This window comes from Taurulus bubalis, assembly GCF_910589615.1.
Source record: "Taurulus bubalis genome assembly, chromosome: 19".
Classification (NCBI taxonomy): Eukaryota; Metazoa; Chordata; class Actinopteri; order Perciformes; family Cottidae; genus Taurulus; species Taurulus bubalis.
Window position 1 is genome coordinate 8,174,190 of NC_136607.1, and position 21,103 is coordinate 8,195,292.

At 44.0% G+C, this 21,103-nt stretch overlaps 3 protein-coding genes across 3 annotated transcripts; 2 read left to right on the forward strand and 1 right to left on the reverse strand.

The window, feature by feature from the left end:
- Window positions 1-13,206: 13,206 nt before the first annotated feature.
- Window positions 13,207-14,877, forward strand: LOC306751350 (E3 ubiquitin/ISG15 ligase TRIM25-like; the record flags this gene model as incomplete). Its single annotated transcript, XM_079234915.1, has 1 exon — window positions 13,207-14,877. The coding sequence occupies one exon, from the start codon at window positions 13,207-13,209 to the stop codon at window positions 14,875-14,877; it is 1,671 nt and encodes a 556-aa protein (XP_079091041.1).
- Window positions 14,878-16,238: 1,361 nt separating this feature from the next.
- On the forward strand, window positions 16,239-18,107 carry brcc3 (BRCA1/BRCA2-containing complex, subunit 3). Its single transcript, XM_079235498.1, has one exon. It carries the CDS (start codon window positions 16,259-16,261, stop codon window positions 17,039-17,041), a length of 783 nt encoding a protein of 260 aa, XP_079091624.1. The 5' UTR covers window positions 16,239-16,258; the 3' UTR covers window positions 17,042-18,107.
- Window positions 18,108-18,915: 808 nt separating this feature from the next.
- LOC306751711 (E3 ubiquitin/ISG15 ligase TRIM25-like) lies at window positions 18,916-21,103 on the reverse strand. Its single transcript, XM_079235331.1, has one exon. It carries the CDS (start codon window positions 21,062-21,064, stop codon window positions 19,439-19,441), a length of 1,626 nt encoding a protein of 541 aa, XP_079091457.1. The 5' UTR covers window positions 21,065-21,103; the 3' UTR covers window positions 18,916-19,438.

Sequence of the window (21,103 nt, forward strand, 5' to 3'; positions counted from 1 at the left end):
TGAAATAGCCACGGATTCATTTTCTGTAAATACACCAATTTAAATACCAACTCTTGTTTTTAGCATTGGTCCTTGGTGGTTCACAAACTGAACCTTCAACCCTTATGGTGTTTTGCTAAATTCCCAACCCTGGCGTGTTTGTGTCTTTCTTCAGGGAACTGGACTTTCACAGCAGAGTTAACGCCTTCATTTGGGAAGCTAACTAGCTCGCACTCGAGATGAGAACTTCCTCAACTGGCACTGCTGATGCCTAGCGTGAAAAAACAACAACTTTGGGGGTTTTAGTGCCTTGCTTAAGAGAGGTGGACGTTCAAACCCCGGCATTGATGATGTATTCCGGTGTTGAGCTGAATTTCCGGTGTTCAAGTCAAGCTCCACATCAGAAAAATAAATAAAATGTATTACTGTCTCGTGCACTTCTTCTCTGCAAGTTTGAATTGCTGACGATGGAGGAAGTCCAGCTAAAACTCATTCAATTCTTGGATAAAGTGACACTTTCCATTGCCCACTTTTTTTCGGCAGGCTCATTTAACTGGGTGGGAAGAGAAAATAGGAATCCAATTCTTGCAAAAATGTCCTTCTAAAGCACCGAAACAGAAATCTTTTCCTCCCACAACGTGGCATGGAACCGAACCCCGTAAAAAACAAGGATGGCACCAAAGCACAAAATGTCAAGGAAGCAGTGTAATAGAGGATCACTCTATCCTCACCCGACTCCTGCCTGTCAAAGTGGAGCGAGCGATGAAGAAATATTAAAAGAAAATGTATATATATTGGGCAGAAGAAAAGAAAAGAAAAATCGAAATGTCAGGGGTTCCCCAGAACCAGAGGCCATTACAAATGCTGCACAGAGGCTCCTGCCTCCAGGTGCCCATAACTCTGCATCAAAGCCTGTCCGATACAAAGGCATTAGAAAAGAACTCAGTCGAAGCAGATTACATAAAGAAAGACGAGAGACTGAGACATTTTCATCTTGTGAATACGAGAAGAGCAAGCCTTCATGTGAGAGACGGAACAGGTAGAAATGAAGACCTAAAAGAAGAAAAGAGGGGATAAAAGAGAACGAATGACAGATGGATGAAAGAAAGAGACAAACAAGTACAGAGTGTGTTTATTCCCACGGTGTTTGCTTGGCAGTGACATATAAATCTCATTACTTTTCGGTTTATTAATTCATGGTCAGTTCATCTGGAAATGATCTCAGCCCCCTGTGCCAGGGTTGATCAGATGCTTTCATCCTCCATTGAGAAACATCACACAGCCTGTGACACAAACAGAAGGACTGCTTCTAACGCCACTGCATTAACTCTCTTTTTACGCCGCCAGTCATGCTCGGGGCTGGAACCGCTTGTGTTTTGGACGAGGGCCGCAACTAATGATTGTTTTCCAATATCGACTGATCCGATAATTTCCTCAATTTGTCGTTTGGTTGATAATAATGCTGAAACTATTCCTTGAGAGACTCGAGTACTGTAATTTTCCAAAACATATTTCAAAATTGAGTGTCCAAAATCTCACCCGAGGAAAAATAGCCAAAAAATATAGATAGAAGTAAGCACCATTTTTACTTCATTATGAGCAGAAATTCAGTAAATGATACCCAGTAGAAGACAGAGCTGGCTAGTTCATCTGACCTTTGACCTAATCAAAAGCTTGTGCAATGCTTGGTGAAAAATGTGATTCGGCACAAAGTTGTAACAATTATTTTCAGGTACTATCAACATGGAAGAAAGTCACTATTTACTTCAAGTTGTGAGACATTTGGCTTGGACCTGGAATGATAGAGAAAAAAGTATTATTTTTAAAACATTATTTCTTTTGGCTAATGTCTTCGCAAAAAAAAAAAAAAAAGCCAAAAGGTAACAATTGAATTTAGTGTGAATTTGAATTTAAACACAAATCCTCACTTTGCTCAAAGAGAGCGAGAGAGAGAGAGAGAGAGAGAGAGAGACACATGTTTCATCTTATCCAGTTACTTCCGTATCCGGACGCCTGATTTTGGTGTTTTTGAGACCACGGCATGAGAAATGTTAAATACATATCCATCTATCTCACGGAGAGGCCTCAGAGAACAGCGTGCCTGTGCTGTATATAAATCAACAGTAGCCTCCATCATTAAAAACAGCACTACACTGCGAGGAGTTCCCCATCATAACAAGTTGTAATCCTGGTATTTACGAGTGAGCATAAAAGTGGCAGCTGAGGCGAGAGAATGTACTGCTGAGCTGATTTACTGCCCAGAAGAACAGCCTGCATTATTGATCTCAGTCATACCCACACTTCAGTTCTCACTCCTTTAATCGCTCCGTTTCTCAGTCACTGCCTCCGTCTCTCTCTCTCTCTCTCTCTCTTGCTCACTGCGGCCTGGAGAAACCTTTAGGAATGTATTTATTTTACCAAATAGTCTCAAGATTAGAGCTAAACAGATACATTGGCTGGGCCGTCGTTAGCTAATTCAGATTAGAGCTGATACACCGAGGAGAGATATTGTTCGCCGATGAGTTCAAAAACGTCAAAAATGCATTTGAATTCCATTGCATTGTAAGTATTTTATTTATTTTTGCACAATTCAAACAATAAAATAAAAAATCATAACAGAAAATTTATATCACAGTGCAGGAAGAGACAAAAAGCCAACTGGGCTTATTTGAAGCCTCCACCTATATAATATTTAAAAAATTTAAAAATTACAAACATAAATTGAAATATGCATAAGATAGACAACAAAAGAAAGGAAGAAAAGAAAGAAAGTAAAAAAAGAAAAAAATGGCAGCTCCCATGTGAAAGTCTGACTCTTTCTTGACCCGTCCATCCATCCCCTACGACCTCCCACCTCACAGGTTTAGTGACCGGTTCTCCATCTGTACATTTTGGACAAAGTTTAAACACCTGAGTGTGTTATTCTGTGTCTGTACGGTTGTCCATTTAGACCCTCTCTCTCTCTCTCTCTCTCCCTCTCTCTCCCTCGCCCCCTCTCCCGCTCATCCGGCTGTGAATTATGTGAGCTGACTGGCTGAACTGAGCGAGACACTTGAGATCAGATCGTTAACCTGAATGTGTCACACCGTCTCCAGCCTGACGCCAAAGGACAACCGCATCCACTACAGGGAGCTTCACGCGATGCACGCGGTCGTACTGGTTACGAATGCGGCTAAGGCTCATTTTCATTATCGATTTGCTTTGTTTTCAATGTGTGTATTTAGCGTGCATCATGTCAACTTCACAGCGTCAAAGCTGCACAGTGCAAAAAAAGTTTTTCCAGTTCCGCCGGTCACTACAGATACGATCGATGACTGACGCATTTTGATGGGTCCATCCCAAAATATCATCTGCCTCCTGTCTGGCCATAATGTGTTATCATCTGACCACGATAAAACAGATTACATCACAATGCAGTCAGAAGACACGGTATATCTACTCTTGTCTATATGGTAATAAAATGTCTTCCACGAGAAGCCGTCAATACAGTAATCAATACTCAAAAGGTTGTAATACTATATATGAGGATACAACTAAAAGGTCATTTTCGTTATCGATTATTCAATTGATACATTTTACAATTACACATGCACTAATATGCAATAAAAGCATAAGCAGCCAGCACGGCTTTGTCAACAAAGCACAGAGACGCTCAGATTACAACACACACAGAGGGAGGGAGACTACATCACTCTACTGTATCCTTGCTGAGCAAATCGTTGTTTGCTGCTATATTAATGCTCCGAATATCAAATGGAGAACCTTTAAGCAATAAATAATCGATTTTAAATGTGCTTGGGAGTAGCAGACATAAGCTGTCAATGCAAAAGTGTTGTCAAACCTTGTTTGTTCAACACTCTGCAGATGCAGAGCAACATTCTCTTTTTGCTTCGTTTTGGTCTCCTCTAACTAATGAGACAAATATCAGGCTTTTAGGCTCCTAAATGCTCCACCAGTTTAGTGTAAACCGTGTGTCAGAGCGTTTTCACTTAAAATGCCAATGAGAGTGCTGACCATTACCAAAAAGAGAAACCGTACAGTCGGAAATTCCAAACAACGAGTCGAAGAGTGCTGTAAATCTCCGTAGAGCCGAGGGGAACTTGCAGCACCGCAGACGTCCCTGTGGATTCCTCACTACGAGCAGCTCCTTTCATATACAAAGTCATGTGATTTATTATTAAAAAATATTGATTACAGCCGCTTTAGTGCGAGTTGAAAATGCCAGACATAAATTATTGCCCATTGTCTCCAGTGGACTTGTTACAGTCTGGTTCTCTGGCTCCAACCGCCGAGCTTTAAACAGCTTATTGCTGCCAAGAAACAGGTTGCTTTTTTTTTTTTTTTCACTAAAACTCAATTCTGCTGTCAGCCAATCATTAAAGCACACACACACACACACACACACACACACACACACACACACACACACACACACACACACACACACACACACACACACACACACACACACACACACACACACACACGAGGGGAAGTGGTGCTGCAAGTCAGGCCCTCGCTATCAGGTGGCAAATCTTATCTATGCATTAATCATCTTAGGAAGGCTGAATCCTGCTGTTTCTGGTCAATACACTGCAGGTGGGAGGCAGGAGGAGGGGAGAGAGAGAGAGGCGGAGACGGAGAAAGACAGTGAGCGAGAAGAAAAGGGCATACTGGTTAGAGAGAGCCGTCCCAGAGTGAAAAGGTCACAGAGAAGCCATCGCAGAAGCACACCCCAAAACTGCATTCTCACAGGCTTTAATTCTCTCTGGATGAACCTCAAAAGTGCAACTGGATTTTCAAACATCACCATGGAAACTGCCGACGCACCTCGTGAAAACTAAACGCCGAATAGCACGAAAGGTCCACGGGCCTGAACATGTGCAAATAGATTTTGGGTGGACTCCAGATTATTGTTATCTCAGTCCGATTGCCGTCATTCAGTGGCCCCCTGCAGGAAGATGAGGTGGCGAGGAGGAGGGTGTCCCAACCTGAGGGGGTTACGGATACGGCTCTATTCAGAGCGACAGATTTCTGGGGAGCGGCCTGCTACGGCAACTGCAGCGCAGTAGATGCTGCGCCCGGCACCGCACACCAATTTCACTACAGTTGTTGTCTTTTTTCTTCTTTATTGCTGGAGCACGTATGGCAGGAGGACGCGGACTCTGGTTTACGTCAATGATGCTCGGTGCTCTAACGCAGTCGAAATGAATGGCCAATGTTTGTTTGGTGAAACAGATAACAGAACTACCGGTACACACACACACACACACACACACACACACACACACACACACACACACACACACACACACACACACACACACACACACACACACACACACACACACACACCTGATGGACAATGTGTCGTTTTGTCTTGTTGTAGTTGTGTTGTGCGACCCTGTATTGCAGAAGGACAATGAATGATCCTTGAACCTTGCACAAGGAACAAGGCCCTAAAGCATAGTGCTTTATGGTGTAATTTACTCTAATTCAGACCATAACTTACTAAATGAACACCATGCTGTATTGAGGAAGACTTCAAACTAGCGATTGAGACCATAAACTCATGTTTACAATGTTTACTGAGGGAATAAATCAAGAGAGAAGTAATTTTCTCACAGACTTCTCTATACAACCAGATGTGCTGGCTATCAGAAAGAATGCAGGTTAAAGGCACCTCTGCATTGGCTTTTCCCTTGAGAACCAGAGGCTACCTCCACTTCCTTTATACAATGGTTCCACCAATGGGAAGTTTCTGGACTGATCTTTACATTATAATTGAATTAATAATTTCAGCAGTGATCTTAGAATCCGTCTGAATATATATATATATATATATATATATATATATATATATATATATATATATATATATATATATATATATATATTAAAGCCTGGATTGATCCCGATCTTGGTCCCACAGACATCAATTCATAATTGCATTCTAGTTTTAGAGAAGCTTGTCGCTTACATCTCTTGTTGACCTTTCTGACTCTACGACCGGAGTTGCGGAGGCATGTGTGTCTTATCCAAGTGTGGCTTTTTCTATTGAACATAACTTACCCAGTTATTCATTTCATACGCAGTGTTTATGCACAGCTGTGGGCTGCAGGGTCACAAATTAAGCGACACCCAGTAGTTTCAAGTGTCATCCGCTCGAGTGTCTCCCTGCAGGCTCCTCTTAGCATCGGGCTCTTTAACAATGTTAAAGATTGGGGACCAGTGCACTAAGAGGCCAAGGGTGACATGGATACGAGAGTAGTAGAAACTGAGAAAAAAACACTTATTTAATCTGTTTTGTGAAATTTCATCAAATGAATCGAAAATGTTGAGGAGGCCTTTCGTTTAAATAATATTACCAGCAGGGACGACAACCCCCTTTGAGCCAAATGTGATCTGTAATTTTCATTAAGAGTCCATCAGCGAGGAATCAACTTGGATTGATACCGGAGACGTGTAACAATAAAGCTGCCTGCAGCTCAAGGGATGCAGGGTGCATTACCAGGCCAATAAAGGCTGCTTCCACTAATTACCTCTGCTCCTTCCATCTTTGTTTACAAACTGATTTATGAGTCAACAAATAGCGCGAGTCTGCCTGTGGGACGGAGAGTGATACCCATTACCGTCACGCGTCTCGGAATTATAATCCATCACTCAGAGACGCACACCTGGGCGAGCGCTTTACAGAGAGTTCAAAGCAAGAGACAAGTTGTGCCATTTAATTTGTAACGGACACCGAAAAGCATACTGTCCTGCGCCAAATACAAATACATTGCTCTCTCACACCACTGCTCGTAGCCAAAAGCAGCAGGAGCTTTCATAAAAACACTGATGTGTATTCGTTCACTGGGATTCATCACTTTTAACCAGATTACTTGTGCAGTGCACACGTGAGGGTTGCTTGTATTTGGACTCATTTCCGGGACGGTTCATTCTTTAAATAATTCAGGTACCCGTTTTAAAATATAATGTTATTTTGTTGGCAACTAAAAGAGAGTATAAATGGCAGGACAGAAAACTATGTAATGCAGAGCAATATATCCCGCTGTAATCCGAATACAGGCATCTCTGTGACCATACCTATTACAGATGAGTACTAGTACTCTCCTATTCACGCGCACACAAAAAAACATGTTTGAAATATTGGTACTATGAACAGCTATTTTGGGACACATACTCCACTTGAACCCAAAAGGTAATGACAAATATGAGGAAAAAGGTAAACATTGACTCCCAAGAAACCCGTTTGGCGCATGCAGGTAGCCTAGGTAGGCCTATACATGACGCCACCTTTTTCCCCACCTGGGCCCCGCCCACTTCATACTAGCAGTAACCCGTTTGTCACAGTGAGAACCTGATGGGTTGGTGGGCTTTCATCTGCTGCTGTGACGGATTGTGGAACCTGGCTGCAGGGAGTTTGTCCCCAGTCAGATATTAGTGAGGTCCAGCACTGATGTTGGCTGATGAGGCCTGGCTGGCAGTCAGTGATCCAGTTCACCTCAGACTGGGGCACTTTATGGGGTCTTCTGAGGTCGGGGTCCTCTGTGCAGGACAGTCAAGTTCTTCCACACCAGACTGGGAAGAGCACTTCTTTATGCACCAGCCATCTCTGTGTACTGGGAGACTTGACTGGGTCAAGTTGAAGCAGGAAAGCTGTGTGTGTGTGTGTGTGTGTGTGTGTGTGTGTGTGTGTGTGTGTGTGTGTGTGTGTGCGCGTGTGCTGCAGTAGCATTAGGTTAGATTTCCCTTCATTGGATCGAAGACCAAACGTAAACAGGGTGTCCTCAACACCTCATTTCTTACAACCCCTTTTGAAAGTCTTGCCAGGTGAATCCCTATGACACACACGCACACACGCGCTCTCACACGCATACACACGTGCACGCACACACACACACACACACACACACACACACACACACACACACACACACACAAAGAAGCTCCCGTCCCCCACATGCAGTATAACGCAGTCATTTGCCCCAACAGCCCAGAGGTGCAGCGCTTTGCATGGGCAGCTGATAAGGTGACTGTGTAGGTTTGGAGGCTGCGGACTCTTTGCTCCTCCAGCAGCTATGACTCATACCGCTACTGCCGAACTACTGATGCTGGAAAACGGCAAGTAACACGGAAACGGTACCGGTCAACAAAAAGCATCTGCATAGGGCACGACTTCCGAACCCGAAAGGTGTCCCGGGGAAATTCCCTGCCCTGCTCTAGTTGCACTTACCTTTCTTTTGTCGTTATTGAAACAAACTCAGATCCTCCTCGCAGGTGTCTGCTGCTGCTGCTGCTGCTGCCTGGCCAGGTCGTCTCGTCCTCCTCCTCCGAGACGTCGCATGTCTCCCACGGTCCTGGTGGAGAGGGAAATCCGCGCAGGGGCTCACCAAAACCGGCCCGGAGCTCGACGTGACGGCCCGGCGGAGTGCTCGGTGGGGTGCAGCCTGTGGAGTGCTCGGTGGGGTGCAGCCTGTGGAGTGCTCGCGCGTAGCTCTTGAGAGTGCAACGAGTCTGATGGATGTCGCTCGGCTTCCTCGATGGGGCGGAGGAGGGTTGACGCTCCTGCCGCATTTAGGGACTCCCCGGAAACTCGGATTTCTCAATTGTTCCCAGGCGCGTCGGCGGGCTTCTGATGATTTTACGGTGTCAGAGAAATATATATATTCTTTTTTTCAAAAACAATTTTATCCCGAGCACAATATGTCCCGCCATACATTTTAGATTTGGAACAATCGTTATGCTATACAAAACAATGATAAATTATTTCTCCAGCACTGATTAGCATTGCTAAAGTATTATATTATTATTGGCAGATTCGATTTTTATTTTAATATTGAATAGTATTTGTGGCTCACCTATTACAACTAAATAACTGTCTGTAGCTTTCCTGTCCATTTCATCCGTGAGTTAGATCCATAAGAAGAACAACAGAGCGATTGATGCACTCTACCAGAATAATTGTATTTCCAACATTTTCTGGTGGGAAAAGTACAGTAGCCCACAAATATGCCTTCCAATTGCTTTACAAATGTCACTATTACAAAAAACTATTACCAAATTGGATAAGAGAGATCCCGCTAAATATGTGGGAACTGTCAGTGGTGTGTTTTTACATGTTCATGAATGAGGTATGCAACATTTGTCATGTGTTATCATTGACATGGATTTGATCTGATTGTTTTCCTAACTATGGCCAAATGCATATGAAGAAACGAAAGCAAACATTTCTTCCTGCTCGGTTGGTGATATTTTAATCTCTATTTCTATAATATCTCACAGAACTATATACCTTAATGTTTAAATAAAATGTTAATCTGCTTAACCGATGTCATTTGATGAAATGTCTAGTTTTCAGCATAATAGCAATCCCCTGCATGTTTTACATGTATCCATAAGTGTTCACATCAAGAGTTGTAGACATTTCACAACCCATGAAAATCATTTTAGCGATGTACTCGCGGATTTATGTTTCATTGTTGGATTATTGATAACTCACACTTCACCATAATTTGAAGTCACCACAAATACGAAATGCAAAGCTGATCCTTTTTGCTGCATGTGAAGGCAGCATCGTGTGTGTAACCTGGAACGACTTGAGTCCACAGGGTCCTAGCGCCTAGATATCACTTCCCCATTCACTGTGCCCTAAATGTTCAACAGGTGGAAAGACAAACAATACTGATATTTTACGTGACAAAAAAAGAGAAAACATTAGAAATAAAAGGAACTGAAAGAGATTGTGTTATTTATTGCTGCTCTTTTATTTGTTTTAACTCCACAGTGAAGTTGTGCTACTGTTTGCAGTTATTACTACACGGTATAACTTTTACAGCAAATCTGATCATCTTTTTAAAAACATAGATATACATTTTCAGAGTCCTGAGTCACCAACAGCAACATGAGTTACATGCTGTGAATTAGATGGTCTAATAAAGACCCTTTCACTAAATGTAGGTTGCTAGGAAACTTAAAGCTTAATTTCCTGTAACTGCTTGATATTAGCAAACACTGTAACCGGAAATAACCTTGAACCCAATTTGACGGGGTACAATTTGTGAAGCACACTGATGTTTGGCGATCACAATGACGCTTGTTTTCAATAGTGTACAATGTTAGCATCTGGCTCAGCGTTGTGTGTTCACTGACCTGTATTGAAGCCAAGAGACCGACCTATCCATGCCGTGTCCTGGAAACGTGGATTTGCTCCGTTTTAGTTTCACTGCATTTCATTAGTAACAGTTATCGATACGTCAGGCTTGTCGATCCCTTCGTCTCCATGCTTTCTAACGACGTAGTGCATATGCAAACTGGGCTTTCCTGGGGCCGTATACAGTCATGCGTAACGGAGCCACCTATACTCGCTCGTGCGCTATTACGCACAGCCAGTCCGCTACTTACGGATGCCACACATTTACAATTAACAACTTCAATTCAATTGATTTTTGGTATTACCACAAACATATACCAATGTGTACAACTGTGTAATAACCACTAATAACAATGCAAAATATAACTTTGACTCCAAGTGGAGCAGGTGCTTCAAATGGCCTTTTTGGAGATCCGCCTGGATCTTTTCATGGAGGGAGGGGGGTGTGGGGTAGAATAGGTGTTCGAGTTTATCTCGTGATCTATGTGTTTATTACTTTCAACAAATACCGTAAAAAAACAAACAATGATCTGACCCTCCAAACAAGTATTGTATTTGTCTCCAAAGCCTGATAAGTAGTATTGTTCTATTCCATAAAGCTCCATTGATGTCCAAAACCTATTAAAAACACATCAGTGAGCCACACTGCTGCTCACTTGCACACTTACATGCACACATACAAAAACACACACACACGTTTATTTGGACTCAATCCCACACACTGTCCCGTTTCTGGAAATGCTCTCTCGAGCACTAAATGTGTAATAAAAAAAAAAATTTACCCAAGCAAATACAGAATTTGGTCTTTGTTGTTCAGCGTTTGATAAAGACTACAGCACCCAGGCAGATACTTTTTTTTAATCTTCTGTTGAAATTAAAAGGGCCTGTTGCTGTGAGTTAAAGACGTGAAAATCAGAAAGTATCAAGTGACACATACATTGTTGATTCTTGTCTTTCAGTAGGATCTGTTGACAATAACATTAAAATAGAATATCAACACCCTTATTATTTTGTTAAGCACTTTGTTGTGTTGTTTATCGTATTTCGAGTGCGTTACTGCTCATGACTATTATTTCTGTGGGAGAAGCACTGTTGTGTCGTTCTAGGTCTGTTTCTATAATAATAGCATCTCACGCACTACTGTTTCCTTTCACAAATGTCAAATACTTTTCACTTTGAACCATATACAGTACCTTCTTACTGGCTCCAGTTAATCTTTCAGTCAATCTCACTGGCAGCATCTCATTTGTCATGGATACCAAGCGCCTCTGCAAACATGTGAGGTGCCAAAGCAAATGCTCTATGAACTCCTGAATACACAAGCGCACATCGGTCTAACAAGCTTATAGTGACTATTAGCTGACACAAAGTGTGTATGTTTAGGACTGTGCTTTTGTGTGTGTGTGTGTGTGTGTGTGTGTGTGTGTGTGTGTGTGTGTGTGTGTGTGTGTGTGTGTGTGTGTGTGTGTGTGTGTGTGTGTGTGTGCCTCAGTGAATTCCCATTTGATCATGCATGTGTCGCCTTTATGATCAAAGTTTCTATACCACCACAACCTGTTGCCATGGAGACATCAAGGAGGATTCGGTGTGGCATGTTCCTCTGGCCAGATTATTCAGGGCCTCCTGTTGAATAAGAATCTGAAAAAGATGCTGGACCAAAGAAGAACTAGAGAACACCTGCCAATGTATATGACAAGAATAGACAGAGAGGTATGTTTGGTATTTCGTAAACAGTGAGGTCACAACGTCTGTCATGAACCCTGAATGCAACATCCAGCGATTACTTTTACTTCTCACATGTTCCTAAACAAACTGCCTTTTTGTATCGTACCCTACACGTCCTTTTGGGTTTGGTTGAATCAACTGGTTAATGTCCACTGGCAACGTTGTCTATCACGTTGCCAGTGGAAGGCTGATGCTTTTGCAGGCTGTACTCCTGAGAGACTCCTCTTCCTGTGCCTGACAGCTGTTGCACAGCCAGAGTGTGCATCAGGGAATTGTGGTACACCGGTAACCAGCAGCTGCCTCAGCAGTAGGGATGTGGCGATGAGAGCCGGCGGTCACATTGTACATTACAGACCATAAATACAATCGGCCTATGGGACTACGAGTCTAGAGTCAGGCCAGGAGTTCTATGAGGATATGTTTAGCATCCACGCTGAAGTCACCATGCTAACATGCTCATGTATAGTGGGGATGGTTACCATGGTCGCCATCTTAGTTGAGCGTGTTAGCATGCAAACATTTGCTAAATAGCACTAAAGCCTAAGCTGATGAGAAGTCATTGGTTTTGCAGATCACAAACCTAAGTATTGAGGACTATAAACTGGCACCGAATGAATATTAGGCCAATGGCGACACCTGGTGGTGAAAAGCTGACAGCGCAAAGAAGCCCAACCGAACTGAAGGCCAGGAGGGAGTGGAGACAAATAGCCCTGACTTTTCCCCTTTTGCTGAGAGGCTACAAGAATGATGTCTTTCATACAACAGGAGGGACAAAAAGTATGATGTGGTGCTCTCTCATTGGTCAATCAGCATCTCGTATAAAAGTCATTTGCCTTCTAATAAATAAATAATTCACTAAAGCCAAAACAACACAGGTACATTTTACCAGAATTTCAGAACCCATTGGGTTATTAACTGTACATTCTGATATAGGCCGACATAAAGCATGATATCCATTTTACAAACTCAAAACATTTCCAATTTGGTAGCCTACTTTCATCAAAGTGTGTTGGACCACTTTGATGTCCCATACTCTTCCCTTCACATAAACATGCTGCCTCACTGAAACGGCTCCTCTTCCTGGAATGAATGTGAGCGCAATAACCCCTCCCCCTCTTCCTGCTGTCCAACACAGCCAGTCCCAACAGTCCAGATATTTCCTGCTTCCTGCCTCTTTCGCAGATCTGCCAGTGTACAGATGAGTGTAACGAACACATTGTAAAGTGAAGCCCCGTTCACTGCAGATCCGCAAGCAGACGTGAAGAAAGGGAACTAAGCTTAAGTTTGGAACAGTTCTCATCAGAGAAAGAGAAACTGTTTCACATTCCATGTCTCTTCGGGGTGAAATGCCGCAGCAACAAAATCGGATGGATCGGAAAAAACTTTGCTGTTCCATCTGTCTGGATCTACTGAAGGATCCAGTGACTATTCCCTGTGGGCACAGCTACTGCATGGGATGTATTAAAAGCCACTGGAATGAGGAAGATCAGAAGGAAAGCCACAGCTGTCCCCAGTGTAGACAGACCTTTAGACCGAGGCCTGCGCTGGTGAAAAACACCATGCTGGCAGATTTAGTGGAGGAACTGAGGAAGACGGGACTCCCAGTTGCTCTGGCTGAGCACTGCTATGCCGGACCTGAAGATGTGGGGTGCGATTTCTGCACTGGGAGAAAACTGAGAGCTCTCAAGTCCTGCCTGCAGTGTCTGGTCTCTTACTGTGAGACACACATCCAGCCTCACTATGAGTCCCCGGCCTTTGAAAAGCACAAGCTGGTCGACCCTTCCAAGAAGCTCCAGGAGAACATCTGCTCCCACCACGGTGAAGTGATGAAGATTTTCTGCCGCACTGATCAGCAGTGCATCTGTATCATCTGCTCCAGGGACGAACACAAAAACCACGACACGGTGTTGGCCTCGACGGAAAGGGCGGAGAGGCAGGGAGAGCTCGAAACGAGTCGACAAAGAATCCAGCAGAGAATCCAGAGCCGAGAGAAAGACGCGACAACGCTTCAGCAGGAGGTGGAGGCCCTCAATCGCTCCGCCGATAAAGTTGTGAAGAACAGCGAGAAAATCTTCACTCAGCTGGTCCGCCTTTGCAAGAGCAAAAGCTCTGATGTGAAGCAGCAGGTAAGATCCCGGCAGAAGACTGAAGTCAGTCGGACCGCTGAGCTTCAGGAGAAGCTGCAGCGGGAAATCGCTGAACTGAGGAGGAGAGACGCTGAGCTAAAGCAGCTCTCACGCACAGAGGACCACGCACAGTTTCTACAGAACTACCCCGCCCTGTCGTGTCTCAGTAGAGCTTCAAACTTAGTCGACAACGATAGCCGTCCTCTGCACTACTTTGAGGACGTGACGGCAGTTGTGTCAGAGGCCAGAGAAAAGCTACAAGACATTCTGAGTGAAGCGTGGACCAAGATCTCAGAGCCCGAAGTGGATGTTTTGCGGCCACAACCAGAGCCCAAGACCAGGGTTGAATTCTTACAATATTCATGCCAAATCACGCTGGATCCAAACACCGCCAACGTGCGGCTGTTGTTGTCGGAAGGGAACCGAAAAGCAACCGTGACCAGTGAAAACCAGTTGTACTCAAGTCATCAAGACAGGTTCACCGACATGTTTCAGGTTCTGAGCAGAGGGAGTGTGAGCGGCCGCCATTACTGGGAGGTGGAGAGGGCCGGATGTGAGGTTTCTGTCGCAGTCACGTACAAGGATATCAGCAGAACAGGATATGAAAGCGGTTTTGGAAATGATGACAAGTCTTGGGCATTAGAGTGCTTCAGCAACAATTATGAGTTCAGACATAACGGTATTAAAACATTTATCTCAGGCCCCCAGTCCTCCACAGTAGGAGTGTACCTGGACCACTCAGCAGGTACCCTGTGTTTCTACAGCGTGTCCGCCACCATGACTCTCCTCCACAGAGTCCAGACTAGATTCACTCAGCCACACCATCAGGGACTTGGTGTTTTCGCTTCGCATGGGAATGGGTCTGCTGCTGTGTTCTCGAAGCTCGAGTAGAAAAGAAGTTAGAAAGCTGACTATGTGATTTATTATTTGAGTCAGGAAACTGTGAGCTGTGATTGTGTAGCCGTTACCTAAACAGATGGCCATGCGAATATATCTTTCATCAGACATTATTATGTTTGTTTTTTTGTTTGGCTCATGACCTTCTTCAGAGGAGTTTTGCAATGTGTACTGCAGCTGACTTTGGGAAGGCAAAATAAGGGTAATGAAAGTGTTAAACAAAACAATCTGGTTGCTTTCTTTCTTGGTCATGTTTTCTTATGAAATGTGGATTAAGTTATGTTTAGTTCCAGAACATTTTGATCATGAAGGGGGGATCACCAAAGTATGTCTGCATTTACAGTCAGCCAAGAAGACACAGCTAGAGTAAAGGTGTGATTTCTTCCAATGTTGCGGTCTTTCTTCGCACTAATCATTTCTTTTTGTATTACATTCTAAAAGTATTAGCCTCAGGTACAACATGTGTAGCTGAAGGGCATTTACAGCAGAGAAAAGCACTTTTATGCAGTATTTCTTTTATATGAATCATTTGTTTACAGTTGCACTGTAATTGAAATTGTAATAAAGGGGTTCCTTTTTTAAGTGAACGACTGCACTTTTACTTTTGATTGAAGACATTTTTAGTGATAATCTTTTTTACATAAACCTGGTTTATGATAATTTTGTACAATTATAATGAAAAGCACTTGGCAAATACATGTATTGTTGTCAATTTGGCTTCTTGACCATGATGTTTATTATTGTATTGCATATAATAAATAAAAACATTGACAACTGAAAGCAACTGGCTGCCGTGAGTTCAAGTTTTGTAGTACCTCAAGTACACTTTTTAAGTGTTAAAATGTACAAACATACTTGTACCTAATACTTTTTTTTACCTCTAGCTCATTCATTATAACACTTAAAAATATTGCACCAATGAGCTGCCTAGTAAGTACTTTGATACTTTAATTAATTATGTATATTACTTATCAATGATATTATAATGATATTATAATTGTTTGTATTGTTTTACGTATTATTTGGATGTATTGAATGTAGCCACTGCCTATTTATTCATTTATTAAATTTGAGTCACAGTGGAAACAGAAATAACCTATCCCACCAACATAACCTCGCAATAAAGGTGTTTAATAACACATAACGTGGATATAATAACGCCCAGTCGCGTCTATTAATTAAAAAAATACCATGGATAATATCTCAATTTGTTTTAGAGAGAGATAAATAAGCGGAACTGTCCACTATCGGCAGGAAGAGCCCGGCTGCGTCAACACGGAATGTTTTTTGTGTAACACACCAGAACGCGGAAGTGAAACGCTGCTCCCGTGTTTACGTTTTCGCCCCGAGTAAACCCGCCGCTCCGTGAAACGCGATGGCCGTGAGCGCCGTCCACCTGGAGTCGGACGCCTTCCTCGTGTGTATGAACCACGCGCTGAGCACGGAAAAGGAGGAGGTGATGGGTCTGTGCATCGGAGAGGTGGAAACCCTCCGCATCGTCCACATCCACTCCGTCATCATCCTCCGCCGCTCGGACAAGAGGAAGGACCGGGTGGAGATCTCCCCGGAGCAGCTGTCGGCGGCCTCCACGGAGGCGGATCGGCTGGCCGACATGACCGGCAGGCCGATGCGCGTGGTCGGCTGGTACCACTCGCACCCGCACATCACCGTGTGGCCCTCCCACGTGGACGTGAGGACCCAGGCGATGTACCAGATGCTGGACCAGTGCTTCGTGGGCCTCATCTTCTCCTGCTTCATCGAGGACAAGAACACCAAGACGGGCCGTGTGCTGTACACGGGCTTCCAGTCCGTGCAGGCGCAGAAGGGCTCCGAGTACGAGCGGGTGGAGATCCCCGTCCACGTCATGCCCCGCGAGGCCATCGGCAAGGTGTGCCTGGAGTCGGCCGTGGAGCTGCCGCGGATCCTGTGCCAGGAGGAGCAGGACACCTACCGCAAGATCCACAGCCTGGCGCACCTGGACCCCGTCACCAAGATCCACAACGGCTCGGTGTTCACCAAGAACCTGTGCAGCCAGATGTCCGCGGTGAGCGGGCCGCTGCTGCAGTGGCTGGAGGACCGGCTGGAGCAGAACCAGCAGAGCATCGTGGAGCTGCGGCAGGAGAAGGAGAGGCTGCTGCAGGAGCTGGCGGCCATGTGAGCCGCGAGGACACTGAGGAGACTATCAGTTTTCTTTTTTTTTCTTTTTTTTGTCGACAAAAAATAGGAAGCGGACCTCTTGTTTTGCTGGTTTTAGGTTCTTTTTCCGTTTTGTACCAACCGAAAAGTGTTCATAATATGAAGAATGAAAGAAACCCGTCTTAATACCAAGAGCGGGCATCGGCTGCGTGTTCTTGATTATAAATTGTTCCTATTTAAATCGCTATTTTACGAATAAACTGCCAAGTATTTTCTCACTTTCCTCGATTAATCATTTGGGGCATAACATGTCAATTACAAAAAAATGAAGATGCTCATTTTACAATGATGGAAAAATAGAAACACCCCAAATCCTCACATTTGAGAAGCCGGAACCAGGACCTTGTTGGGGGGGGGGGGGGGGCAATTTGGTAATCAATAATTGATTAGGTAATAATTGATTTGGTAATCAGTATTGATTACCAAATTGCAACTAATAAATGAATCAACTCATTGTTTCGGCTCGAGTCCCCACAGCAGCTCCAAAGTCTGCTCAGATTTGTAGTTTTGCTTACTTGTTTTTTTTCTTTTAATCAGCTAGTTCCTGATCTGAGTTTTTGTTCGGCTCTTTTGTGACAAAAGAAACATATTATAAACTATTATACAGTAAAGTGTTAGGCTATTTCATTCAGTTTTAGCGCTACATAATGTGATGTAAGCTGTTAACCCACCCATAAAGGAAATCGATGGTTAACTGGAAGGAAAAGCTGATGGTGTGAAATTTGAAGTAATTTATGGTTAATGGGCGGAAACACTCAAATCTTAAATTGGGTCACATCTCACCTTGTCTTAATCTCACTGAGTCAGAGGCTGCTGAGCACATTGAGCGACGTGTGGCACTAACAGGACTAACAGGTGTTACTGTAGATACTGTCAATGGGGTGTGTGTGCGTGTGTGCGTCATTTGTTCACTCTGCTGCTTTGTGTTTTTCCACTACCTTGTCTCATCCCAGGTTTGTAAAGCCTGACATCTTCTTTTGAAGGAGCATTATTCAACATGAGGTGTTTTTTCTCTGCATACTGTTGAATAAACCACCTGTTGTCACTACACTGTGACCCACACAGACCTCACCGTCACTTCAACTTTAGTTCTGAAACTTCGAGGTGATAATAGTTACTGAGCCAAATCTGAAAGTGTCACTGCTGTAACATGGAGGTATCAGTTGAGAAGTGTATGGATGTATGCCAGTGTGGGAAAAAGACCATAACTAAACCATAAACCACGGCCACTGTGTCATGCCAGTAACACAAAAGCTCTTCACTCCCAGAGATCGAGGCTGCCAAATGAAGAAGGTATTTCAGGCCAGCAGATGACGATCCAATTCAGCACCTGCAATGGACAACCAAAAGCAGCAGGGACACCGAGGTATGGGAGGAGAAGGAGGAGGGTCGTCACAGAAGGAAAAGCACAGGTGGGAATTAAGGATGGCTGAATTCCATTTTGCTGGTTAGGTGACAGGGTCCTTGTATAGTGCGTGAGGGCACACAGACACACTAGTACGGCTTACTGGGAAAGAACGGGCCCATCGTTAATATTATTAAATCCATGTATGCTTTTCCTACGAAGTCAAAATATCTGCATTTTGTCTTAAACGTTCTGCTTTTGTTTCACCAACACTGACAGCAGTGGTTTTTTTTCTCTCAAAGGACATACGGTAATCTAGCCGTTTCCTTATTAATCAACGTACTGCTGTTATCCATTAAACAATAAAGCTGTCAGCAGATTGATGATGTCACAGAGGCATAGAACAAACAAGCAAGTACTTGACGTAACCGTCTGACTTCACATATCTAAACAGCAGCACCACATACAACACACACAAAAGGTTACATTTTATGAGTATTTTTTTAATTTGTATTTATGTTGTCAGTGTCACAGACTTGTGTTACATTGAGACAGGAACATTTTAATTGGACATGTCCTTTGAGCTCTTTGCTGAATACTCTGTTGAAACATGTAGCTGTAAAAGTTATCATCTGCAACGCTTTTCATCAACTTTACTGATGGACTTTGTTCACATATTCAATCACAAAACTATCAATCTGTATCTTGTTATCCACATATTCACTTTACACACAACAAAAAGTACGGCAAGTATGTCAGCACTGGGGGAAAATAATCCGATGATGAAACGGATTAACGATTCAAATTTAACTGCACTTTGCTGAATACACTGATGCAAGTTAAAAGAAAAAGAAAACATGTCACGCTGCTCAATTAAGGCGCAATTAATAATCACAACAACAATGCAAATACAGGACAAATAGGAGCATATCCACCACATTTCATTACTATATGAGCCGTCACAACAGTGACTCAACCTCTATCCAGATTGCCAAAGCCCTCAAAACATCCACTCTAAGTCTTGACTTCACAAAACTCCGCTGTAGATCCAAAATAATAAACACCAAGACCAGCATAGAGTGGCTGACTGAATTTGGCCTTGACTTTGTGAAGGAGAGTGAAGGTGTCAGAGATCCTGTAAAAGGACAGAAGCCCTGCCTTGTGGTCCAGGAACACTCCTACTCTGAAGGACTTAGGGGGTTTAATTAACTCTTTACGATCGATACTGTTATGTTTGGAATTATAAGTGATATGAGTACTCTGGTCCAAACACTCCAATGCCCAAGACGTGTCATTATCACCAAATACACTCCTCTTTCCTGTTCTGGCAATATCCCTGTATGCGACTGCTACTGAAACTCCTAAGCCACTCCACTCCACTTCCCAGTAGTGACGTCCAGTCAGACCTGTTTTGCACAGAGCCTGAGACCGGGACATGAACCTGTCTGCGTGATCATCGTATGACTGTGGATCTCTCGTTCTCGTCACCTTTCTGTCCCCTTCAGATAATACCATCTGCATGCTCGTCGTGTTTCTATCAATTTTAAAAAAAAATAGGGGCTCTGCATATTGTGAGCAGTCGGCTCTCGTCTTGGGGTCTTGGGGCGGTAAAACATATATTTCAGCCACTGTCTTCGAGATCTTGTTCCATTCCTCACTATGACTGACCTTCAGCTTTTCTCCGGCCGCTGATACAGATGCAGTCACGTCCTCAAAGTGTTGCAAAGGGCCCGTATTGAAGACGGGTAAGGCGGTAGAATGAGGGAGACGTGACAGCGAGGTGTATTTGAACAGAAACTGGGTTGGATCCTTTATGTCCGAGAGCTGCTCCAGATTAGCGTCTCTCGTCCTCAGATAGTCGATCTCCTGCTGCACCTTCTCCTGAAGTTCTTTGACCCGACTCTCTTCACTTTCCTGCTGGGCTTTGACCTTACGCATCACAGCAGAGCTTCTTTTCTTGATGAGACGAATCAGCTCAGCAGACATCTTCTCACTGCCCTCCACTGCTCTATCGGCGGCGCAAATGAGGGCCTCCACCTGCTGCTGAAGCACCTCCGCATCTTTCTCTCGGCTCTGGATTCTCTGCTGGGTTTCTTGTCGGCTCTTTCTGAGCTCTTCCTGCTTCTCAGTCATTTCTGTTGAGGCCACCCCTGTGTTGTGGCCTTTGTGTTCCTTCATTAGGCATTTAAAACAGATGCATTGCTTATCAGTGTGGCAGAAAATGTTCTTCACCTCATTATGTTGGGTACAGATGTTCTCCTGGAGCTTCGCCGCTTCAACCAGCCGGTGTTTCTTTGCTGGAACGTCATGGTGAAGCTGGATGTGCGTCTCACAGTAAGAAACCCGACACTGCAGGCAGGACTTGAGAGCTTTCCGTTTTCTCCCAGTGCAGACATCACACCCCACATCTTCAGGTCTGGCAAAGCAGTGATCAGCCAGAGCAACTGGGAGTCCCGTCTTCCTCAGTTCCTCCACTAAATCTGCCAACGTGGTGTTTTTCACCAGCGGAGGCCTCGGTCTAAAGGTCTTTCTGCACTGGGGACAGCTGTGGATTCCCTTCTGATCTTCCTCATCCCAGCATTTTTTAATACAGCTGATGCAGTAGCTGTGCCCGCAGGGAATAATCACTGGATCCTTCATTAGATCCCGACAGATGAAACAGCAGAGTTTTTTCCGCTC

Coding starts and splice junctions, on each gene's coding strand:
- LOC306751711 (XM_079235331.1), bottom strand. CDS start 21,064: ATGAAGGATCCAGTGATTATTCCCTGCGGGCACAGCTACTGCATCAGC.
- brcc3 (XM_079235498.1), top strand. CDS start 16,259: ATGGCCGTGAGCGCCGTCCACCTGGAGTCGGACGCCTTCCTCGTGTGT.